The sequence below is a fragment of the Drosophila nasuta genome, chromosome 2R (genome assembly GCF_023558535.2).
Source record: "Drosophila nasuta strain 15112-1781.00 chromosome 2R, ASM2355853v1, whole genome shotgun sequence".
Taxonomy (NCBI): domain Eukaryota; kingdom Metazoa; phylum Arthropoda; class Insecta; order Diptera; family Drosophilidae; genus Drosophila; species Drosophila nasuta.
The window spans coordinates 27,746,865-27,773,718 of NC_083456.1; the positions used below are offsets into that span (position 1 = coordinate 27,746,865).

Consider the following 26,854-nt stretch of genomic DNA (forward strand, 5'->3'; position numbering starts at 1 on the left):
AAAGTGGCATAGTTAATTGTGGAAATTACTGCCAGAGTTTCAGAAAGCAATTGTCGCAGCAATTCTCCAGATTTGACTAAATGCTAGATATATATATATAGTAATTAAGTACTGTATGCAGCCATAATTGTTGGTAGGGTTTTTGCCTTTACATACGAAGTGCAGGTATATAAAATATATAATATATATGTATACATTTATAGAATTCCATTAACTGGGCTTTGTATGTTGTCGTCGTTGTCGTTGAGACGTATTGTACATAAGTAAGTAATATTATATTTTTTTAAATTATTATTTTCCTTCAACAATTTCGTTACTTGTCTACTTTTTAGGTCTTTAGCTCACAATCAGTTGCGTTTTTCATTATTTTGTCTTTGGTGTTAAACGTTCCAAACTTGTGGTTTTATCATGTCTTTTTTTTTGTTTTATGTTTTAGTTTCTTCTACATATCTTTTTTTGGTTAACTTTTGAATAGCAATCAGTACGCACCACTGCCGGCCACAGCCTTGGGATGGAGTTCATATCCAGTTTCCCCCTCTTTCTGTTACTATTTGCTCTTCTAGAGCAGCATATCATCATCGCTTTCGGTAAACTCGCCATTCGGCTCCAGCAGCAGATTGGCTTCCTCGTTTGACTGCACCTAAAAGCATAGGGAAAAATGAAGTCGTAATGATTGATGGCACTTTGTGGACATTAGTTACGTACCCTGGAATAGCGTACCGCTGAGCTGCTGCGTCTGAAGAGGCGACGCACGCGTTGCCTTCGCGCCGGCGAGAAGGCAAACATTCCCAGGCAGGCCACAAAGAATGTCACGGACAGGATAATTCCCATGATGGCTGTACAGAAAAATGACATCAAATGAAAGGAAATGCATGGCATAAGAGAACGCAGAACGCAAAAACACATTTTGGCTAGCTGCACTTACTGCCCACGGAGGCCGTTGGGCTGGGAACAGCTGCCAACACAGAGGGTACGGCTGCTGCCGTTGCTGCTGCTGTTGCTTCTGTTGCCTTTACAGTGGCTGCAGTAGTAGTTGTTGTTGTTGTGACTGCTTCGCTTGGCTTACCGAATGGCGTTGTATGTGTGCTGCTCGTCGTCGTCGACGTCGTCGTTGACGGCGTCGTTGTGGTTGTTGAAGTTGTAGAACTCGTGCTGCTTCCTCCTGCTGTTGTATCTTCTGGCGGCGCACTGAGACCCAAGAAGTGGCAGATGCTCGGCGTGCGTTGCACATAAAGCAAACTGCACTGTGTGTCCTGTGTGTGTGTGTTGGGGGAAACCGCATTTTAGTAATTAGAAACTTTCTTCATTAAGTGCAAAGAAAATAAATAAATAAATTGATATTGGAAAAATACATAAATTGCAACATAAAAGCTAGTATCTCTTGCTGTGCTGTGGGCTCTGTGCACCGTCTTCTGTTCATGGCGTGTTTTACCCAAAAGGGCGGCAAACTGTGGCGCAACAACTGCCAGGCCAACACTCTCTCAGCCTGTCCGCCAGTCTATCCATCCGTCCGGCTGCACGCTGCGTGTAACACTTTCGGCCAAAGACCATTTCCGGCGGGGCCAACAGCAAGAGCAACAGCAAGAGCGAAACGAAGCGCTGCAAATGTGCGCATAATTTAAAAACTTTTGCCGCGAACTGCAACTGGCAACTGGAGGCAACAACTGCAAGTGGCAAAAACTCTCTAGAGCAAGAGCGCGGCGCGCGTTCACAACTTTGTCGACGTCCCGGGTCGTGCAACCGGCCGTGGCGCCGCCCCAGACACCAAAACTAAAACATGTCGAGGACACCCAAGGCAAGCCAAGCCAAGGCCCGAGCGCGCACAAAAAAAGACAGCACGGAGAGCGGACAGCGGGTAGACGCATTAAAAAGTTTGCAGCCATTTAAAATCCCATTTCATTGAATCGCTAATTTTCCGACAGCGTCGCTGCCGCTTGCAGACAACTCTGCAACAACGGAAAAAACACAACACACCAAAAAGAAAACGAAAATGAAACTAAAACTAAACTAGCAAAGCTGTCGCCGTGTTGCTTGCTTGTTTATCGCTGCATTGTTTAGAAGTTTCCTATCGTATGTGTGTGTGTGTGTGTGTGTGTGTGCGGCCCAAGCAATTTGCAAAGTCCACAGCGAATTATAGATAGATCGTAAACTATTGGCTTAATTAATTGCATGTCATAGCCACGGTTAATCTAATTTGTTTGCTTATCTCCACACACGAAACTTATTGTTTATATCATTTTTTAATTGTGAGCACGCCTCAATGGAGTATTTGAAGTGGACATGGTAACTTGTTGCATTCACTTAATTGAGCATGAAATGCATATCAAATAGAACAGTGAGGAAAGTGGGAGGGAATGGAGAACGAGGAACGAATAACCAATTGCCATTACGTATGCTTGACAAAGAAATTAAATTAATAACACCTACAAGTGAAGTGTGTAATGCAATGCAATGCAATTAACGGCAATCAGACAAACACTCTCCCATAGCTTGGCAGTACTATAAGCTATATGCTATAGCCAAGTCATGCGTGAGTGTCCAGTTGACACCGCAAGTACTCCCTGAACTCAACTCAACCGAACCGAACTGAACTGAACGAACTGCCACCCTCTCTATCTCTCTCTCTCTCTCTCTCTGTCTGTCTGTCCCTATCATGCGACAAACGACATCGACGGCGGTCTCTGGTTAAAAGCTGCTTGCAGCTATTTGTGAACTGGTTTAAATTTGGGTCAATTGGTTTGTGCCACATGCGAGTGTGTGACACTGGGTATTGCAACAAGCTTCACTGACTACTACTAACTGCCAGCAAATACAACTAAACCGAGTGAAGAACGTCGCCGAGCGTTGGGCTGTGCTGTTTAACCAGCACAAACAGGGCGCCATCCAACCAGCCAGCCAGCCAGCAGCAACAACTGTAGCGAGTGCTACAATAACAACAGCTACTGAAAAAACAACAATTAAGAATGTCAGCGACTAATCGTGATCGACTGCGAGATATGCTGTCAATGGCAGATGAAATTCAAAACAAATGCTGAAATGCTTTCAACTCCATTTATATTTCTGTCAATTTGCCACCGATTGCAGTTTAAAAAATGAATTCTAAACGTAGAAAATAAATAAAATAAAGTAAAATAAAGATTGAATCGTGATCGACTTGAATATACAGGAAGAGAAAAGTGAAACACTAAGCTTTTTTGACAATGATTGAACAGACTATACTTCAAATAAAACCTAGTCGATTCTCTAAACTAAACTATTCTCTCTCTAAACTAAACTAAACGATGTAGAATGTCTTGTCGGAATGCACTTTCTATTACTATTATTAAAAAGATTAAGTCTACAAATTAACTATAGTTAATATTGCTAATTTCATAATGCAATCTTAGAAAAATATATCAACGACTTCCAACTTTGCCAAATTTAGAAGATAATTTTAAAGAGTTTCAATTCCAACTTTGCTAAACAAAAAATCCTTTTATCACATCCAGCATGCCGTCACAAATACCCCGCACTTTCTTCTCTATATGTTTCATATCAGTGCACAAATCAATGAAGCCCGTTTGGCTAACAATGTCTGAGTGCAGGGCATAAAAACAACTGAGCGCCTACCTACAAAATGGACAGGCAAATATTTTCAATTGCCGATGGCGCCTCCTTTGGCAATTTGTGCGTAATGGACTACGACGGTTATACGTGCTCTTTTCGCATGACTGTGTGTGTGTGTGTTGCATTGCGTGTGTTGGTGAGTGTGTGTCGATATGGGTGTGTGTTTGGTTAAACCTCAGGCACTAATTGCTGCATTTTTGGCATGCTCTCGGACCAGGCTAATAAAGTTGCATACGTCGAAACCGACCACTAATTACAACGTGCTGCAAATTGACAATTTTGCTGCAACATGCGGTTGCCGCCTCTCTAGATATATATATCTATATGTATGTATATACATGCACATTCGTACATAATGCAAACAGAACACAAAATCAATTAAGAGATTGGGGTTTTGGTGCGCGAGAAACTGCAGTGGAAAATTTATTGTGCAGCAATTTAATTGAATTAGTTAGGTGAGTGAGCAGCAGCAGTAGCAGCAGCATCTCGAATGCCACACACAATCTTGACGAATGCGAATATATATATACTACATAAATCGTAATTACAAAGCAGCAGCGCGCGACAGCAAATTGAATTAGAAGCTTAAGCTTACTGCTGATTAATATTGGCCTAATTATAATCAGAGCACCAGCAATGGAATATGCAAAAGTGCAAAGTGCAATGACAATTATTTGATAAAGAGGCCAAAACGAAAGCAGAAAGCAAAAGCAAAAGCAGATGCGTACAAAGCAGGTCAACGTGTTGGCCCAAAAGGACAAAGCGGGCAACAGCAAAATGCAGTTACAAAGAGCGCAAAAAAGCTCAGCTGCGAGCTGCGAGCTGCCTGAAAGCCATATCTGGCGATCTAAGTCAAAGGCCAGGACCTGGGCTATGGGACAACGACAGCATGTTTTCGCTGTAACAAGTCAGGCACGTGCATTTTTAGCAGCGATTGTTAAGACAACAAAGGCTTGGCCAAAACAATAGCAATGCCCCGCCAGCTAAAAGCATCAACGACTACACAACTATGTAAAAGCAACAGACACCACCAAGGAATACAAGAGAATAACGCAGCAAAAAGAAAGAAAAAAGAATAGAACAGAAAACAGAAAAGAAATGGGGTGGCAAAACCAAAAGCCGCACAGGTTGGTAGGCAACATTTTTGCTGAAAGGCAACAGCAGCAGCAGCAAGGACAACACCAGCAACAACAACAACAACAAATGGCTGGCAAAGCGGATTTGCCAAGTGGTAAGCATAACAAAGGACACCTGCCACATTGTTTTGTGCCCAGTTGCCACGCTCTGTGCTTGCTTTTGCTTGTGTGCGGCCTTTTTCTGCATATTTCTTATACATTTTCACTTTGACAACAACACCAGCTACACCAACCCAACCCAACCCAAAACTTCAGCAACTCCTTTTGCCTTGCACATGCATACTGTAAAAATATGTACGCTAAATCCACTTCAGGCTTCTCGCCTTACTTATGCTTTATATGTATGTAGTTTCCTGTCTTCTAAGTGTGTCAATTTAATGCGCTTTTCCCTAGGCGCACAAAAGTATGCTACACTTTTTGTTGTTCGATATTTATCAAGCTGTCTGGACATTTCTAAAGAATTATTCATTCACCACACATACATAATTTAAAAAGTAAACTCATTTAAAAGGAATAATTTGCAAAGCAATGAAGTTATGTTGCTACACACAAGATTTTGATTGCTGTGCTAAAAGCATTTCAGACTTATTTTTGTAAGTGTTGCTAAAGCCTCTTACAGTCGTTTAATACTTTGATGGCAGCACAATAAAATGTTGCCTCAATTTCAGTGATGTTTTTTATGGCAATTGTAGTTGCAGCTACTTCAATTAAAGTTTCGCTTTTTAAGCTGACTACATCGATAATATTCTTCGAATAAAACAACTAAATTCGAAGGCACAAATTCTATACAAAATATTGAAATCTGTTTTTGCAATTTTAAACCTGAAGTTGTCGCAAATTGTACTTGCAACTATTTCATTTAAAGTGTAGTTAAATACTTTGCTTATATTGCCTGAATAATCCTAAGTAGCACACAATCTTGTTAAACATATTTGTGTTCTTTTAGCTGTTTCATAAAATCATTTTTAAGAAAAAGTTTTGCACTTACCTCTGTAATGGTTGTGGTGTTCTCCGTGGTATTGCTGCATATCAAACGCAAATGCACATTCATTTTGCCTGCAAATGAAGTAAATGAAACCGATTCTGTGGTTAGCAATGGGCCAAAAATCTACGGCGTTTAATTAGCAGAGAGATGAAACCACAAACAAATGACACAAACTTGACCCCAATAAAATGTGATGAAAGTCATTTTAGAGAGACAGAGAGAGAGAGACAGAGAGAGAAAGCAAAAGGCGGCATTTTATTTTAATTGACCGAAAAACAAGCTCAACAACAGCATCAAGGATAACAACCACAACATTCAGCAGCAACACAACAATAATGCTTAAATGAATCCTTATCATAGCCTCGTCTAGGCTACCAGCCCGAGCTCCCAAAAAACTACGGGTGTTCTATGCTGCTGCAAAGTTATTACATAAAAGCTAAAAATAATTATCACTGGAGACGACAACAAAAGCCGCATGCAAGGCAACTCAGAGGGGTCTGGATGGGAAGTAGCTGGAGCAGCCTTTTGTGGTTGCTCCAGCTCCTTTCTACTCTGTGTGTGTTTGATGGGTGGCAGCTTTTGGGTTATGGGCTCAACTGGTAAACCGTTTTTGCCACTCGGCTTTGCTGCTGCTGCTGCTGTTGTTGCTGCTTTTCCACTCTGCATTTCGCATGTCAGTGAGCACATTAGAATTGTCTGATCGCTTACAGATTGCCAAACCACACACACACACACAGCAAATGTGACGCCGAAACAGAGTTTTATAATGGTCGCTTTTCTCACTTAGTTGTATTCATTGTTATGTCATAATTAAATTGTCGCTTTTATTGCCAGATAACATACGAGACGAGTCCAGTCCGCAAAACAAAGCCCACAAAAAAACTTTCATTTAATGACAAAGTTTTGCTGGGGATTTTTAGTGCCAATAAAATTCATGGCCATGCACACGAAACAACCGATAGAAGGCGGCACCTCTCTTCTCTCCTATTCTATTTTGAATTCTGTTTTGCTGCTTTAAATATTCATGACTCGAATGCAGCCGCCGTCGCATAAAAAACGCTCGACAGCAGTCAGCAAAAAAAAATCTACAGCAAGATTATTTTACCGCATTATCTCGTCGACAATTTTATTTATCATTTTTTTTGCTGCAGATTTTTTTTTTCGCCCCGCTGTCTATTTTGATAATTTCAAGTATTTTGCGTTTTAGTCGGCGAGCCGACACAAAAGGTTTTCTAGATAAGAGCACGGAAAGCACCGCAAAAAAAGAGGAGTGGAAAATGGTGGAAAAGCAGCAGGAAAAAAGGCGAAATGGCGACAAGCGCAGCGCGAAAAATGTCGCAATGGCGCCCAAAAAGCAGGCAGCAAGCAGAAAAAAACACATTGTCAAGAGGTCGGAGAGGAGAAGAGGAGGAGTGCAACATGTTGGAAGTGATGTGGTAGAAGGTCTGACAGATAAGCGAATGGAAAGTGCATTGGGCTGTGCGCCAATTCTAATGCGATTTTGTCATTTTCCAAGAGCAGCTCAAAAAGCCAAAGTAACACTCAAAAAAAAAAAGAAAGAGGCGAATGACCAAAAAAGAAAATGGCGTACGGCGGCCGGAAATGCGCGTGTTGCGCCAGCGGAAGTGCAAGCGGAAGCGGGGAAGCGGAAACGGATACGGAAACGACAAGCGACAAGGCAGCAACTCCTCAAGTAAGTCTCACAAAACGCAAATCGAATTAGTTAGTTACGATGCACAAGTATCAAATGACGCCATCAACTCACCCTCCTTGCCACAACCGGGCAGGTCGTGTGTGAAGAACAGATTGACCAGATCCTGCGAATAATCCGTCATGGTCTTGCGATACATGCCACACACATTAAGCTGCACCTTCTGCTGTTTGTACGCAATCTGCAAATGAAAAACGAAGTGTTCAATATAAACTCCTGAGTGTTTGTCGCTCCTCTGTCTGTCTGGCAACAGTCAAACTTACCTCAATCTTGCCATCTTTGGTGAACGAGGCGTTCTTAAAGTTGAAACGCTGATGCGCCTCCTCTTGCACAATTTCACAGGTGTCCGCATTGAAGGTGCACTCATGTGGCGGGCAAATGACACTCGTGCCCCAATCGAAATGATAGTGGCAGTCGTCAATTTCAGTCAACGCCGGTTGGCCCTACAATAAGATGACATTACACAGAGAACAAGCGTAAGAATGGAGTTCTTTAAATTGAGAATTTAGTCTTCTTGACTAAGGAAAGTTTTTCACTTTCATATAAGCTAAAAACAACCTAATTGTTATCGAGATTGCTTTCAGTAGATTTTTGATTTAATATTGCATTCTTCATTTTTATAAATTTTAGATTAGGAGTTCTAAGTTCTTTAACAAAGAATAAATTCTTTCATGTTTAAATAACTACATTGGAGAATTTTTATAAAATTTCCTTCTAAGCAACTTTGAAACGTTTAAGTTTTAAAAATTTGTTTTTTTTAGATTTAAGAATTTATTCATTCATCTTTAAATTAACTGATAAAAATCTTAATTCAATAATTGCATATATTGTTCTTAAATATACTTTCATAAATTGAGCTGATAATAATATATATCTAAGAGCAGCTAATGTAGAAATTTTCAAGATTGATTTCGCTTAAATTTTGAACTTTTAAATAGAAGAATTTTATATTCATGTATTGCAAAAGTATTTGATTTTCAATTGAGCTAGAAACAAGCCTATTTTAAGAGTGTGCTGCATAGAATTTTTTAGATTCCTTTTGCTTGAGATACTTTTGTATCTTTAAGATACTATTGTATCTTCCAACTGCTTTTTTAACTGCAATAGCATCTTACAGATACTTTTGTATCTTTGAGATAGATTTTAATTTAAATTGATTGAAACATATTTCTACCGTCAAAAGCATTTGTATCTCGCAGATACTTTTGACAAAGTGTCTTTTCAACTGCTACTGCAAATGCATTTTGTAGATACTTTTGTATCTTTGAGATACTTTTGTATCTTTATGGATGTCAACATATCGTTTATGTCAAGAATGGAACTGAAATTGATTACATACTATTTCTAGCATCAAATGCTTTTGTATCTCACAGATACTTTTCAATCTTTTGCATGACAAAGTGTCTTTTTAACTGCAATTGCATCTTGCAGATACTTTTGTATCTTTGAGATACTTCTTCCAACTGCTTTTGTATCTTTGAGATACTTTTGCATCTTCCAACTGCTTTTTTAACTTCAATAGCATCTTGCAGATACTTTTGTATCTTTGAGATACTTTTGTACTGCAGATACTTTTGTATCTTTGAGATACTTTTGTACTGAAAATGCATCTCAAAGATACAAAAGTATCTCAAAGATACAAAAGTATCTGCAAGATGCAATTGCAGTTGAAAAAGCAGTTGGAAGATGCAAAAGTATCTCAAAGATACAAAAGTATCTCATAAATACAAAAGCAGTTGGAAGAAGTATCTCTGAAAATGCATCTCAAAGATACAAAAGTATCTCAAAGATACAAAAGTATCTCAAAGATACAAAAGTATCTCAAAGATACAAAAATATCTTTAAACAGCAGTTGGAAGATACAAAAGTATCTCAAAGATATAAAAGTATCTGCAAGATGCTATTGCAGTTAAAAAAGCAGATGCTTCAGATACTTTTGTATCTTTGAGATACTTTTGTATCTTTGAGATGCATTTTCAGAGAAACTTCTTCCAACTGCTTTTGTATCTTTGAGATACTTTTGCATCTTCCAACTGCTTTTTTAACTGCAATTGCATCTTGCAGATACTTTTGTATCTTTGAGATACTTTTGTATCTTTGAGATAGATTTTAATTTAAATTGATTGAAACATATTTCTATCATCAAAAGCATTTGTATCTCGCTGATACTTTTGACAAAGTGTCTTTTCAACTGGTACTGCAAATGCATTTTACAGATTCTTTTGTATCTTTGAGATACTTTTGTATCTTTATGGATGTCAACATATCTTTTATGTCAAGAATGGAACTGAAAATGATTTAATACTATTTCTAGCATCAAATGCTTTTGTATCTTACAGATACTTTTGAATCTTTTGCATGACAAAGTGTCTTTTTAACTGCAATTGCATCTTGCAGATACTTTTGTATCTTTGAGATACTTCTTCCAACTGCTTTTGTATCTTTGAGATACTTTTGCAGTATCTGCAAGATGCTATTGCAGTTAAAAAAGCAGTTGGAAGATGCAAAAGTATCTCAAAGATACAAAAGCAGTTGGAAGAAGTATCTCTGAAAATGCATCTCAAAGATGCATCTCAAAGATACAAAAATATCTTAAAAAAGCAGTTGGAAGATACAAAAGTATCTCAAAGATACAAGGTATTTCATAGATACAAAAGTATTTCAAAGATACAAAAGTATCTGCAAGATGCTATTGCAGTTAAAAAAGCAGTTGGAAAATGCAAAAGTATCTCAAAGATACAAAAGTATCTCAAAGATACAAAAGCAGTTGGAAGAAGTATCTTTATTTTTTTTGAGATATTATAGAGAATTTTATGATATTAAATTTTTTTCCATTCACCTTCTAACGAACTTAAAATATTCTTATTTCATGACTGGCTAATATAGAACTTTTCTAACTTCATCTCGTTTCAGTTTTGAAGAATACTCAATTATAGAACTTTTTTTCGATATGTATTTGTATTTCGCAATACTTACGCGACCCGCAGTCATGTTGCAGTTGAAGTGTATGGTCGTGGACAGATTCATGGCCTTATCGTTCGGACATGGATCACCACGTAGATAGAGCAGCTCGGCGGCGGTGTCGTTGAGTGCAGACAGTTTGACCAGCGGAAAGCCAAGGCTCTGCAATGAAAAAGAAGACAAGAAAAGAGAAGGGTTAAAAGAGAGTGACATGAAATGACATGAGCAAACAACACGTGTCCAACTTTATGACTGAGATTCGCCCGCAAATATGTGGAAATCTCTCTCAGTACAAAACCAACTCGACGACGACTTTATCGATGAGTGCGTTAAGCGACTGTGGCAATGGATGGACAAATGTTATGGCCCCTGGCAGACAGTAACCTCGTCAGTTAGCCTCACACGACACGACACACAGCATAGCACAAAACGACAATTGCACAAAATGGATGGCATTGCAAAGATTTCGATGGTCGAACCGACAAAGATGGAACGAACACACGCATCGCTAGCCTTAGATGTTAAACGAGCTTTAAAGCACAGAAAGTGAGAGAGAGATAGAGAGAAAAAAACAGCGAAGAACGCATGCAATGTCCTTAGCGAGGCATTAGCTGTGCAAATTGCTCAATGATCGACCTTTTTGTCGCCTGTTCAATGACGCTTCAATTGCAACAGGCAACACTCTGTGCCAACTACTCCCACTCCCCCCCACTTCTCCACATTCAATCTCTCAAAGCACGCGTCAGCCTTGAATGCCAGCTTTTTCCTACTCCCAACTCTTTTTGCTGCTGTCCCAACTCTGCTTCCTCCCGCTGCTGCTGCTCTTGTTGCAGCTTAAACACTGTCAGTAGCAGCAGTAGCAGAGGATGGCATCCAGGCAGCTGGCCAGTCGACCGGGCATTCAACTGGAGACGTGCGCTTAATGTCCAATGCAATGGCGCTCGAGTGGCACAAGATTTATGCCCGGGTCAGGCGACGTCGATGGCGATGACGATGGCGGCGAACGTTGCACATGTTGTCGTCTCATCTTAAACGTATTAGCCACTGGCGGCAGACGGCGCCAGCTCATTTCGTATGCAGCTCAGGCAAGGTTTAAGCAGTTTGCTCTATTATTTATTGCTAACCATTTCGCTAGCTGAGCAGTTTTTTTTTTCGCACTCCTCTCGATTCTCCTCTCCTCTATATCTATATCGGAAATCCATTGAAAACTCAAAATCTGAACTAATGCGGCGTCAGCAAACAAGCAAAACTGGCAACTGCCAGCAGCATGGAATGTCCTTCAACAGGCAATCCTCATTAGCATTGGATATAGTTAGAATAGAAAGTAAGCTGAGCTGAGCAAATAGGGAGAGAGAGTGGAGGACGAATTGGAAGAGTGGCAAGGAGCAAGCGACTAACTGGCGCCAGTTGCCAGCTTATCAGCTTAGCTGTAGCTGAAAGCTGGGAGCTGAAGCTGTAGCTGTAGCTAAAGCTGAAGACGGCAACTTTTGAGTAACTTGCTGTTCCAAAATTTATTGAAAAACTTTCTTATCGCATTGGTACAAGCACAAGCAAGTGCTGTTTGTCTATGTTTCCTGGTCGCTTGTTTATATTTTCTTTTCTTTTCCTGGCACTTTTGCTCTGTTCTGGGAATACCCGGCAGTATTGAGGGTAAAGAGGTAAGACGACTTTGTGACAATCCACTATTGATAGTAACTTAAAGTAAAGACTAGTTTTTAAACACAAAAAAAAAATTGCCATTGAAGCATGATCATTATAGAAAAGTGAGTCATCCGTCTGCCCGTCTGTCCATCAGTTAAAACCCCAAAATCTCAGAGGTTAAACACGCTAAAGCTACCAAATTTGTAGACAATATTCATATGTATTCTACAATTACATATATAAAGCTAAATGCTATTTTTATTGGTAAAAAATGGAAGTATAAGCCATTTCTATATTTCATGATCAACCTTTAAATTACTTATTGATGTCTATTAAGAAATTTTGATTGAAAGACCTTAAGATATAGTCAGATTTAACCTGTATTTAATACTCGATAAAATTTAGCAAATGAATGAATTTCCATTAGTTCTTAAGCTAAACTTTCGGGTATTTAACGGTCAAACAAAGATGACGTGTAATTTTATTACTATGTTTTCTTTTTTGTCTGCTTTAAGTTTTGTGAACTTTTCGCTCATAAGAGCAGGACACGAAGTGGAAGCGTTGACTGGACAAAGCAAAGAAAAGAACAAAACAGCAGACAGGCGGGTGGGCAACTTAATTGTTTGCAGATACAACACAACAAAAAATAAATAAATAAGTTGCGAAAGAAAAGCAGAAGTAGAAATCTATTGAAGAAATAAAAAATGCCAAACAAAACACACAGACACACAACAAAAATAGGGAAGAAAAGAAAAAAATCCCCTAAGTTTTTTGAACTACACGTAAAATGTAAGCTTAAGCCATGTTAGGATTTCCTGTTGCCCTAATTAAAAGTGCTGCCAGCTCTTGAAATCAAACAGAATGCTGATAAGAGCGAGTTGTTGAGAGTTGAGAGCGTGTATCTCAATTCGAAATGTTGTCAAATGCTCTTCGGCGATATCCTTTCGCAGTTCAGTGTCCACTTGACCACATTGAAGTTGCCCATGCTTGGGATGACAACAACAAAAGCGAAGCAAAAGCAATAAAGATTTGTGCAAGTTCAGCGTTTGGATTGAGACATCAACAGCGACTGAGGGACACATCTCGTGTATTCGCTGCGTGTCCTGTGGCGTCACGCAGACCAGCCTCAAGGCTAGCCGCAAAGACGCCCACAAATGGGCCGTGTCCATACACAACAACACAAAGGCTAGCATAATTTTGGGCCATATTATGGCATAACAATGGTTTGTAAATTAGGACAAAATGTATAAAAATAGGACAATAGAGCGTATGCTCTACATTGAGATACTTGTTAAAAGAGATTTGTATTTTAAAATAGATTTTAATGCTCGCCAAGAGCTTTGAAGTTTCTTAATCATTTGTATTCGAACTTCTTATTTTAAAATGAGATTTTAATGACTTGTTACGTTGAGAAGTTTTATTCCTAGAGTATGTAGTTTTAGCTGGCAGAGTCTCTAATAATTTGACTTTTATACAGACAGACAAAATAAGCAGATTATTCTTTAGTTCGGAATTGTTTATCCTTAAGTTACAACACCTTTTTATCCCTCTTAAATACCGCGTATAAATGGCATAGTTTGCTGAGCAATTTTGATCAATTTCGAACAAAAATTCCATCGCTGTGCCATTAACAGGTTGAGACATGCCAAACGCGAAAGCACAGCGAAAAATTTATGACAAGAAGTCGCTGCATGACAATGAGCTGTCGTAGCGTGAATCTCGATTGGGTTGCAAAGTCAAATGTGCGCCAAGCCAATAGGTTGTTGAAGGAGCAGCAGCAGTAGCAGCTCAAGGATAATGCCGTTGCAGGATGTGCAACTGCAGCTGTAGCACATTAAAATATGTGCAAAATGTTGAGCGCAAATCAGAAGAAGCCAAACGCCATTCGACATTTGACAACTGTCAATGAGGGGGAGGCGCCGCAGAAAAAAAAACGGGGTAACTGAATGAGGGAAAAGAGAATTGAGTTTGAGAATGCGAAAGGAGTTGCACGTTCAAGTGCGCGTCAGCAGCTAGCAGCACATTTCCGTTTCCGCACACGAAATGCGCTGAAAACGGAGCATTTTCCCAATGCAAAACGTGGCACAAATGTCAACAGCAGCCCGCCAACAACAAGCGAGGGACTGTCGCCTTCCCTCTCTCACACACGCTTTCTCTCTCTCTCTGCATGTGTGCAAATAAAGCAATATAAATTTTTAGAAAAATATATATAACCATGGCTACGTTATTTCTAGGCCAGTGGCATGCAAACAAAAGCCGACGGCACTTTGCCCCAAACGTTGCTATCCCCATTCCTCCCCCTCCCCCCACTCGCTCTTTATCCCACCGCAAGCCGGAAATGTTCTGCACAGCACGTCGCATGGGGCACACACACGCACACAAGCACACACACACATAGATACACAGAGGAGTCTCTTCATGCAGCATGGATTGGATTGGTATTGTATTGGTTGCTTTGGGAGGGAGAAGGGCCAAAGGCAAAGGCAAGGGCTGCTGCCAACTGATGGCTGTTGGCCGCTAAAAGCTGTTTTTACAGTTATATATGCATATGTATATCATCCAGCTGTGCATGTGTGTGTGTGTGTGCATGTGTGTGTGTACTTTTACACCATCGTCAACGCCATAGCCGCATTTTGCCATATCCTTCCGTTCCCTTTTAGTTACCTCGCCCTCCTTACGTTACTCCGCTTCGCTTCGCTTTGCGTTGCGTTGCGTTACGTTTTTGTTGGCCTTGCGTTACGTTCACAAATATTTCGCTCGCGTTCTCAGTTCCCTATCTGCCCCCCACCACCTCCCTCCCAACCCAACGACCATATGGCCCCGCCATTTGCAGCGCGCGTACGTGATTATTTTTTTTTAACAACTTGAACAATGTTTTTGCTCTCGGCATGTGATAAAAGTTATGCCCAGGTTTCGGGGCAGCGGCATGGAGCAGTCGCCTATGGCTGAGGCTGAGCACACGCACTTCATGCCCGCTAGCGACACAGCGATAGCATTATAATTCACATAATAATTGCATAAGAGCATCTCAATGCCACAAAAGCCGACCTACGGCCTTTAAGTTAAGAGCCAAAGCGGAAACATCTCTATATCTCTATCTCTGGCACCACAGACAGTTCGTAGCTGTCGCAAGTGGAAGCTGTGTGCTCCCAGGCGACATTCACGATTCGCTTGCGACAGTTTACTGAATTAAATCGATATAAAGAATGTGCTTCCAATGATGAGCATTAAATCCGATTGAAATAATACGCATATTTTCATCGTTAAAGTAGCGCAAAAATATAGCGGACAAACTTTTAAGTGGTTGCTTATAAATGGAAATGTTGTATAAATAACAGATAGACCTATTTTCTTTTGAATTGAGCCGCTTTAACAAAGGTTTTCCAAAAATAAGTTGTACTTTTAATTTGGTCAAATTCAAAGCAATTTTTATAGGCAAAATCCATATAAAATATTGTTATGAATTCTTAATTATTTACTTTTTTATTTTTTTTTTATTTTTCATTTTTTTTCAATCAACTTTTTTATCAAAAAGAAATTTACAACCCAAAATTTAAGAAACAATAAATTATCTAATCGCACATTGAAATATTCTAACTTCTCCACATCAAAGTCTTTGTGATTATGTCTAATAAACTAAACTATTCACAACTTAATGACCATATTTACCCCTGCTTAGAAAATCGTTTTACCCAATTGCTTAACAAATAATAATATTAAGCTGGCACACCTCTCAGCTTACGCTAACTAAATGTCTCAATTTGCAGCAATTTTTATATAATGTCATATCACAAAAGCAACAGCACATTGTTTGCAATTATCGCATTCACATTCGCATTCGCAATTCGCATTTAAAGCAAACAACAAAAAAACCCGACAATGTGTGTGACCATTTTGTTGCATGAGCTGAAATCTCATTTCAAGCGAATTTCATAGCATACTTTTGTGGGCTTAAGTATTTAAGCGCAGGCCAACAGCTCGGTCAGCAAAGAAGTGGGCGAGGAGGGAGGTTGCGGAATGGGTAACTGAGCAGCATTCTCACAATTTGTGGCATTAAACAACTTTTAGACACTGAACTCTCGCTGCGCTCTTCAGTTGTCAACGATGGGTTCGTATGAGAACGAGACTGAGAATGAGACTGAGAATGAGACAGAGAAATTTTGGTGGCAGCCTAATGAAGTAACCAAATCCACTGGTCACTAGGCAAAGATTGAAGAGGAGTGAAGTGAAGTGAAGCGAAGTGGAGTACAGCGGAGCGGAGCTTAGCAATTGGATTTGCAGCAGCATATTTAATGCATGAATGGGGCCGCAATTTTTGGGCATTTGGCCAAAACGGTCAAATTGAAGCATTTACCATGAACTTATGTATGAGTATGAATACACTCGCAAAAACTCTGTACAATTCTAAATATTAATCTTTAGTAAGTGAAAAATTTTTGCCAACAACAAAAAGCAGAATCAACAAGTAAGAAAGCTACAGTCGAGTGTGCTCGACTGTGAGATACCCGCTACCCATTTTGAATAAAAGCAATATATTTTGCGGTATTATTCTCAAAATATACCAAATATACCGCAAAAATACTAAAAATATACCAAATGGTATATATGGTATATCGATATAGTACCGCATTCAAAATATACCATAGACGGCACAATATACCAGATTGTCAGCCAAAGCAATTCAGACCCTAGTAAGTAGGCGTTTTTGCCCATACAAAAGTATTTCTTAAATAGCTTCCACAATTTTTTTCTGATCGCAACCAAAATTTCAGGGATCATAACTATTATAGTTATTACTGTATATACGAAAATTCGTAACTCTAGCTTTAAAATTACGCTTGTTATTCGATTTTTTGATTTGCAGGGGTGGAAGTGGGCGTGGCAAAAATTTGAAACAAACTTGATCTGCGTGCAAACATAACAAATGCTGTCGAAAAAAAATTATAGCTCTATCTTTTATAGTCTCTGAGATCTAGGTGTTCATACGGACAGACGGACAGACGGACAGACGGACGGACGGACAGACGGACATGGCTATATCGTCTCGGCTGTTGACGCTGATCAAGAATATATATACTTTATAGGGTCGGAGATGCCTCCTTCTACCTGTTACATACATTTCCTGCCGGCACAAAGTTATAATACCCTTCTACCCTATGGGTAGCGGGTATAAAAAATAAACTGAAGCTCTTTATGTTGACAAATGAGCAATTATAGAATCGATATCATAGTGTTAGTTAGAAAAATATTCGATTCTTAAAATCTTCGTTATAATGTTAGCATATTTTACATAATATCTGTGAGATCTTTGATTAACACACATAATTGTTGACCAAGTTTTAATAAAACCATTAATTTTGAAAATAGAAATAAATGCTGTGACGCTTCTTTTGCTTAGTTCAAAAGAAAAGCAAAAGAATTGTAAACAATATTGTTAAATTGGTAGAAATGCTTTTCAAACAAAAAAGTAAAATAAAACCAATAAGTGACCTAAGCATTATGAGATTGATTTTACATCTTACTTTAAAATTTAAGACCCATCTAAGACTTTCATAGAATAAATATTTGTTTCTTAAATTCATTGTACTTAGCAACAAATCTAGAAAATATCTCAAACACACAAATTTCTTAAAACCATAATGAAAACCATAATAGAAGATTTTTAAATAAAGAATTTCTTACATGTTGCAAGAATTTTCACACTTCTCAAATCCTTAATACAAATACGTAATTTACGTGATTTTTCTCTCAGTTTATCCAAAAGGTTCAAATGGGGAAATAGTCGGAATGTTAAGAGATGTGATATGAGAGATGGGCGTTGGTGGCTGGCAAATTGGTGCCAATTACGAGGAATATCATACACACACACTCCGACGCACACACACATACGCATACGGACACACACATCTGGTCGTCGATCGGCAAAGTTAAGCTTATAAGCGGCTTTGTCTGCTACTTACCTGCTCCTCCTCGGGCGCATTGGCTGCCGACATTTTGGCCATACAGGCACCTGAACCGCCAGCACAGCCTAATTGGTATTTCGGCACTAATGGTCGGCACACATTCAAAAAGAACTGCAAGAATAGAGAGAGAGAGAGAGAGTCAGAGACAAAGGGCATCAAATTAGTTTCAACAGCGCCAAGGGAAATCAGCGTGCAGTACAATGGCCGATGCTGATAAACTTACCTTTGTGTTCTTGGCCAGCCGTTGGGCTTCTTTGGGCGGCAACTCGATGCGTGCCTCGTAGTTATCGTTGGCGTTAACCAATGGAGTCAGGTCAACGAGCTCTTCATAGAACTTTGCCTTGCATCTAATCTGCTGGAGGCAGGCAAGCGGCGTCTGATATTGAATTAACAACTGACAATTCGAGTCCTCAATTATTTGCACAGCATCGTTCGTTCCATTGTCCTTCGTCGCATTGTTCGCACAAACAAATTCGATTTTCGTCGTCCAGCGGCGTCCACTTGCATCGCATACGGCGCCCTCCTCGTACAGTAAATACGGCGAGCCGCTCTGATTGAAACGCAAATGTGTATTGAAGTTGCCCAGGTTGTAGGTCTGTTCATTCTGAGCATAGCAGGCGCCTGCAAAATGCACAAACACAAGCACAATTCATGTTCACTATCTCAACCCAACTCGACTCGTCTCGTTTCGACACAAAAACGCGGCGACAAATGACACGCCAAACCGCGTCCCCTTGTCACTCTTTCATTCGCTGTTCGCTGTTGGCAAATGGAGCAGTTTTGTGCTGTGAAAGCCACGTCCATCAGCCGATCAAAATCGAAATTAATTGCTGCTCTTGTTGCAGCACTCGCTTTTTTTCGCCTTTGCTCTTTTTTGCCTTTTAGATTTCTAGCGAGCTGCTGTTGACTTTTGGCAAATTGAGAGCGTATTCAAACACAAGAGCTAGATATGGCTTTATATCTCTGCTACATCAAACACTGGCATATTAAGTATACGCACTTTATTTGCCTGACTCACTCTCACATTGAATACATTAATCCCTCACATATTAAGTATACGCACTCTACACTCTACTCTTTTTCCCAGCCTAAGCATATTTAACTAACAAGCAAATTAAGCAACGCATTCCGTTTGACAGACGGCGTTAGGCTGCCAAAGCGCATGGATTAACTCGGCTCTTGAGGCCGCTTAAGTCTGCTTAAAGCCAAAGCTGAGTAGAGTATTTATGCAAGAGCGGTTGCTTAGCTTAAAGACTGCATATTTATGGCTGCTTTAAGCAGTTGTCAATGCATTTGAATTCTGCTTTCACAACTGCAGCCAAATTTCATTTCCCTTTGGCAAAGTTTTGTCTGATTTTGATTGAGCAGCTTCTATGTTAGTGGACAGGTTGCTGTGTGTGATTGTGATTGTGATTTGACTAGAATATGGTAATTCCACTCACTCACTCCGTCGATTTCTATTTGGCAATTTTTTGTACTTTATTGCACATGCCACAACAGCAGCAACCGGACAACAACAACAACAACAGCAGCTAGCGAGCTAGCTAGCTTGTCGAACATTGGCTTTTTGTGCACAGGTTGCCCCAAAGCCACACACAGTCAAAGTCAATTGAAGTGAGGGTTTCTCTGCTCATCTCCTTCTCTTTTTTTTTTTTTTTGCTAATACTCGTATTTGTATTTGAGGGTGAATTGAAAAGAAATCGACTGTCAACTAAATTGATAAATGACAATTCTGTTGCTGCGTGACAATACTAAAGAGAGAGAGAGAAAGAGAGAATATGTGTTAGCAACTATGCAAGCAAATAACAATCTCTGTGTGTCTGTGTCCTGCGGAAGCATGCAATTGAGTTCAGCTGAGGCAAACACAAGAAACCAGCAGAAACAGGCAATCTGTTGACCACCTTGACAGTGTGCAGGAGGGAAGTGAAATCATTTCCGTGACGAGATTAGCCAAAGGAGATTGATCTGTTGCCACACACACAAACACACACACAAACACAACGCAGACGCACCGAAAAACTGTGCCACAAAACACTCACAAATTCAATTCCAATGCAATCTCAACTTCAGCTTCTCGAGCCTCGGGGGCATTACAATGTGTGGCCACAGGGAAAGCCAAGCACAAGCACAACACAAAAAAAAAAACAACAATAAATTGCTCAAATCGTCTAAATTGCATGAAAGGGTTAACTATAACAAGGGATAAGCAAGTCGAATTTTGTGGCGTTGATAAGCAACAAGAACAACAACATAAACAAGTATATAACACACAACTGTATATATATGTTATATGTATATATATATTTGTATGTAGTACATTAAGATTGACAGAGCAAAAACGAGGCGAGTGTGCAGCAAAAAAGACGAGAAACAAAACTCGGGGGCAAATTGAATTTCAATAAGAAAACAGTCAAGAAAGCGCCAAGAAAAGGGCTCAACAAGAAATGGGAAAGAAACAAATATATAAACGATTTAGTAGCTGAAGCACAGTGACTGAGTTAACGAAAACTCATTGCGAAAATTAAGTTTGGAATACGCTAAAGAAATTAAAAAGACAGCTATTTAAAAATATACATTACAAATATTAAAGATTGAAACTCGCCAAAGAAAGTACAGAAATTGTCAAGCAAGCTTAAAATCAAATATCGATTCAGAACATCTTGGAATTCAATCGTGTGTCTTTAATTTAAAGAAAATATTGTTTTGCAATCAAATTAAACGTTTCCTAATAATGAAATTGATGCCAACTAAACTATTTTTTCATTACTAATTGAAAACTTATAATTAAAAGCACATCTTTAATAATGTAAACTCAAAAAATAAACAGTAAACAAAATTCTACTCAAGTAATTAAAAAGTTATAAATTTAGCAACGTATTTTACGAAATCCAACCACTGTGCGGCTACAGGAGCACATCCTGGCGCATCCTGGCGCAAAACAGCTGCTGGCCAAGTGTCAGGAACGGGGCGTGTCTCTAAATTGAATCTGCCCGACAGACCAAACAACAGAGGGAAATAAAAAGTAAAAAACAAAAGCATAAAATAAAACCAAGCAGTTGAGGATACCAAAAACAGAAATTGAAAATTATAAACATTGAAGTGTACCAATTGCCGATGGCAAATAAACACACACATTCAACTATTTCAAGGATGTGCTCGTCCTGCTCATTGTGGTAGTTGTTGTTGTCGTTGTTGTTGTAAATGTTTCTACTACTGTTGCTGCTGCTGATGTCCAGCTGCAATTGTTTGGCATTGCTTTTGGGCATTTTATGCATGCTGCCAGGCTATTTGATTATATTCTCGACTGTGTCCCTTCAGCAGTTTTGTGTGTATACTATATGTACATATATCATACGCACCGTTGGCCAACGCAACGTTTTATGTTTTGCATGTGATACAGTACCACATTGTAATTTCTAAATAAAACTAGGGGACAATACGATTTCCCATGGGTTCATAAATACCAAAAACACACACACACACACTCACAGAGAAATGCTGCATGTAAAATGCAAAATGCAGAATGTTGAATGCAAATTACGCGTTCATAAAATGACGGCACAACGTGTGCGGCATAAGCAATTAACAACATTTTATTGCTGTTAGTCGTGGCCCAGCAGGCACTTGGTGGCAGGCAGCAGCAACAACAGCAGCTTGCAGCAGGCAATAACTTGCAGGCTGGCAATGTGCAACGTGCAAAGCGCTATCAAATGTGGAATTCAATAAAACAACAGTGCAAATGCAGCAACAAACAAAACTGATTCCAATGTTTTGGCCTATGCCGCAGAATTCTTGAATGGGAGAAAGCATAGACTATATATAAATATGGGCATTGGGTGAGCTAGACACAAAGTTACTCATTTCAAAAAAAAAGTTAAGATATTTGATTTTGAGGATCAGTTTGATGTAGGTTAGATGCTGACATTAAATGTGTTAGAATGAAAATTAAATCATTTGAGAATTAACAAATACTTTATACAGTTTAACTAACTACTGTGAAAACATCATTGAAAAAGATACATCAAATTAATATTTTTCAATTTTCAATTTTAATGTTATTTGAATTCTAAAATTCATAATTCAGTGTTATACGTAAATTAAACAAATACTTCAGAAATTTAAGAAGTTTTGTAAAATACATTTTTTTTTAAATTTTGTATACAATTTAACTGACGTTTAAATAAAAAACATTAATTTAATCAAATTAATTTCAATACCTTTCAGCATAAAGACCTGAGTTGCTCTGATTATAAATATTATAGCACTATTAAATATGAATTCTAAACTGCAATTATAAAATTTTAAAATAATTTCGAAGTTGGGGAATAAATGTATCATTATGTTGCATAATTTTACAATACTGCTTTAGTTTCTAAAATATAAAATTCATTTGAATATTACACTGAATTATACATTTTCAAATTCAATTAATATCTTAGTCGAATTTGAATTCTCAGAAAAAAGGAAAAAAAAACTAATAAACTATATTCAATAATTGCAAATAATTGAGTTATTTGAATTAAAATTATTCTGCCAACATTTTCAGCAAATTTCATTACTAATTTCTGCAGCTCCACTACTCAAAAGAGATGTTCTCCCGGCTGCCTTTGCCGTCTACAGGGTATAAAGCCAACAATAAAGTCAGAAAGAACATCCAGCAATATGGCGTCTGTCAGTGTCAGCTGGGCGCCAACCAGTTACGAGAGTTGCATTAGAAATGCACGCGTTGTTCACGGCTCTGTTCGCGTGACCGTGTCCTGCTATCTGCTATTTGCTATTTGCTTAACAAATGAAATTTTCGTGTAGTCTCGTCGCAAAAATGTTGTCCCCATGCCCAGACAGCACAGCAACAGCAACAACAAAGACAACGACTACGACAAGGCTCATACAAATCGTACATATCTCCCATATATACATATGTAGAGTATTACATACATATGTATATGTATGTAAGTAGAAATGCAACGGCGTCGGTGTCTGGCCCGGATAGCAATGTCAGTTGCCAAAAGCAAGTGAGCTTATTTATTTGTTTAGGCCCAGCGGTGGCCATGATTTCGTGCCCAAACTCTTGCAGCGCTCACTCGCTCTGTGTGTGTGTATGTGTGTTTTCAACGTGCGAACGACGACGAGTCGTGAACTAAGAGCAATGCAGCTCCAGCTCCAGTTGAGAGCCGCGGGCAGCCAACCAAGCACAAAAAAAGGACGCGCCAACGGAAATGCGTCTGCAGTCAACTAGAAATGCAGGCACACACTCAATCCATGTGTGTGTGTGAGAGTGTGCAAGTGTGTGTGTGTGCGATGGGACATTGTATATTTCATGAATTTGTGCCCAGGCACGTTTGCAGTGCCAACAGCCCACATGGCTTGAATATTTGCAACGACAGCATGCATTTATTATGTTGGGCATATTAACAAATGTAAAAGACGATGCAGCTGCATACCTCACACCACAAATGCTAAAGACAACATTACGTATACGTAATAAAAAAAAACAGTCTTCCGTTCGCTTATCGGCAGTAAACAAAATTACTACAATGTAAAGTCTTTATAGTGTAATCGGAATTCGTAGAACGCTCTTTACCATATTTGCACACTCACGACTCTAATTCGAAAACACAAAATTTCAATCGAGGGGGAAACTAACTGAGTTCTTCTCCCTTTATTCCCCAAACATGATTTGTTTATATATTTACTATATGCACATGGTTGTATACTGCGTAAATACGTTATATGATGACCGCATCACAAATATGAATCATCGTTCCCTACATTGCTGTTGTTGTTGTTGCTGTAAATAGGCACGCATGAGTGATTCTCAATGCGCAGCAAGGAATAACAGACACAGCTTCAGCGTTCGCTTTAAACTGTGATAACCAAGGCTGAATTTAATTACTAAATTACATGCAATTAAAGTGTTTGCTGCCAAAGGGGAAAACAGTTTCTTTGCAGCAGCTACAACAGCTTTATGTGTTGCCCAAAAGCAGATAAAGTTCATTTGGCTGCTTTTGTCGCACTTAAATATGTCTGGCTTGCATGTTAAATTTTAATTACACTTTTTTCCAGGTAACAGCAGCTGCTGTCGTACGTGTTGCGACTGCACTTAAAATCTTCATTAATATTGCAAGCAACAAATGACCGACTTACCACCATCCGACAAGCAAGGCGTCCCAGCGCTGGCACACACAGCTACCGTATAGGTTTTGCCATCCTTGGTCAATTGGTGCGGTGGATGCTCACTCAGCGCACTCAGATCCAGCCTGTTTGCAAAAACACAAAAGAATTACATTTCGTATTGAAAAACTACGTGTAACAATCGACTCACAGCTCATTGTCCGAAGCGATGACCGCACAAGGTTTCAGTTGCTTGCAGGCGAGTGGCGTGAAAATGTTGAAATGATAGGTGCAACCATCGTGATCTGTGCCCATAAACTCTGGATGTTCATTCTGCAAGCAAAACAAAAAAAGCTGTAGCACTTGTTGCACTCGCTGAACTCGCTGCAGGGAAGTACGCACCATAATTGTATTGTCGCAGTGGAAGTTCACAATGCTGCTGTAGTTGGCACTGGAATTTCCTGCACACGGTGTCGATGAATTGTGTCGTAGAAACAGTAGATTGTCCTTAAATTCAGGCTGCGAATTCACGTTGCCAAAGTTGATGAAACTATGGTAATAAAAGTTGATTTTTAATCCTATTGAGGTATAAACAAAGTGTATTTACCGCTTCTTTAGATCCGTCGCCTTGCGCTCGTAGAGGCAAATGCTACTGCCACTAGGACACATTGTATTCTCGCCATATAGCACAGGCTTGCAGATGTTAATTATAAACAAACCACCATCACGGTCTATGGTCCTATAATTAGCATCGCTCAATGACATCAGGTCAAATGTGCCGCCCACATCGTTGTAGCGAACGCTACAGCTATTCGATTGCAGGGCATCGGGTACAGGCAAACAGGCCAAGGATGTCTCGTAGTTGATGTAGAAGGAACACGCGTCATCGGACTAAAACGAGCATTAATTAGATAATTTAACCAACAATTTACAGTAATGTCAGCACACTCACATAAGAGGTTATATGGAACTGATTGACATCCATGGTGTAGTCACAACTTAGTATCACATGCAGCTGATAGTTGGCATTGTCAGCAGTTCCATTCGGACACTTGGCACCACTCAAATAATTGAAATACATTTTACCATTGTGATACTTCAACTCATGCTGGCGACCTGTGAGAGATGAGAAAGAAGAAATCCATGAAATGCGATTGTTAACCCAAAGGGTATCGAATTTCGCTTACCCAGCACATACTCCTTGCCCCCCCTTCTTGAGGCAAGCGGCCACATTGCTTTCGTTGTTACAGCTGTGCGTCAAATTGCCGCACACATTAAACTCAAAGACATCGTCGTTCAAGTTCTTCACCACATGCGCCAGCTCTGATCGCAAACCGCTGAAGTTGAACTTGTAGCCATAAACGGGTTCCGTTATCGTGCAATCATGCGATGTTAAATCCTATTGAATAGTATATAGTATATAGTATTTGTAAGAATTAAGTTGTCACTTAAAATAAACTGAAATTTAAAAATACAAACAAAATTTGATTTAACTTTTTTGAGTACGCGTAAAAAAATGCTAATAAATTTATGAATTCTTTAGAAGTTCGCAATTAAATGTAATGCAACTAAATTAGCATTTGAAAAAATGCTTTTCATTGTATAAAATTTAGAATTTGATGAAATCACTTTTTAACACACGTAAATATTGCACACAAATTTACGGGTTTATTAGAAATGCGCAATTAATTTTAATGCAACCAAATTAGCATTTTAAAAAATGCTATTTCATTGTATAGATCTATATATTTGAATAGTTATCTTTAATTTGCAAATTAACAGTACATTTGAAAAATAACGGTCACTGCTAAGGCGCTGTTAAAAGTGTTAACAGGTGTGCTTACACTGTTGCTGTTGTTATTGTTTCTTGGCAATCTGCCTGATTTATTGCTTATATGCGCGACAACAAAGGCAACAATAAGAACGATACACACACAGACGCATGTTTAGCTGGTCAAATTCGATAACTGTGTGTTCTTTTGACGTGTTAACATGGCAACAAGTGCGCAGTACGCAATTCGTTCAGCTGTTAACAAAACATGGTAACGAAAACAAACAAATGGCAAAAACTCCCGACGATTCTCCTCCTCTTCTCAACTACTCTTTCTTTTTACATCCCCCGACAAGCCACCCAAAGCAACCACTTACCAGCTGATTTGCGTCATTTGCAGCGCTTACGTTGCAAGTTGCAAGTAAAATAATGGCCACTATTGACGCCGTGGTGGCGCCACAAAATCCAATTTTCTTTACATTACTCATTTTACAAGAAGTGCCCGCATTTGCAATTTAAACAGAACCGCGACGACCAAACACGAACAAAGCACTTCTTTCTTGTTGTTCTCTTACTTATATGTTATAACGATTAACCTGTTTTGCACATTGAAAGTTTGAGTTTGATTAGGGAACTCTTATCGCAAGCAGGTCGTTAATTGGTCTGTGAAGTATTTGTATTGTTTATTTAGACTCGAAGCAGGCAAAAGTCTTTGGTGGTGTTTCGATTTTTCAACGACCGTTTTGTTTTGCTCTTATCTGATTAACCCGTTTGAATGCAATACCCGATAAACACAAATATATAGCGCGCACAATATGAATCATATAAATGAGTTTACTTTTCTATTTGTAAATACCACAAGCGATACCGTTCAGCGGACTTGATGAAATTGATTATTATTATAGTTAGCGGTCGCCGCGCCGGAGCCGTAGTGGAAATGCAAAAAAAACAGCAACAGTGGTTGAAGAA

The 26,854-nt window shown here is 39.2% G+C and overlaps 1 protein-coding gene across 1 annotated transcript; it reads right to left on the bottom strand.

The window, feature by feature from the left end:
* Positions 1 to 192: 192 nt before the first annotated feature.
* On the bottom strand, positions 193 to 26,778 carry LOC132784826 (cation-independent mannose-6-phosphate receptor). The gene is given in 17 exon segments (XM_060790698.1): positions 193 to 640; positions 706 to 836; positions 926 to 1,253; positions 5,731 to 5,798; positions 7,493 to 7,619; positions 7,702 to 7,881; positions 10,415 to 10,561; positions 18,001 to 18,114; positions 18,227 to 18,624; positions 24,148 to 24,260; positions 24,326 to 24,447; positions 24,517 to 24,664; positions 24,722 to 25,005; positions 25,067 to 25,230; positions 25,302 to 25,326; positions 25,328 to 25,513; positions 26,263 to 26,778. Coding segments are annotated over 17 exon segments (2,727 nt in total). The 5' UTR covers positions 26,374 to 26,778; the 3' UTR covers positions 193 to 559.
* Positions 26,779 to 26,854: the final 76 nt, after the last annotated feature.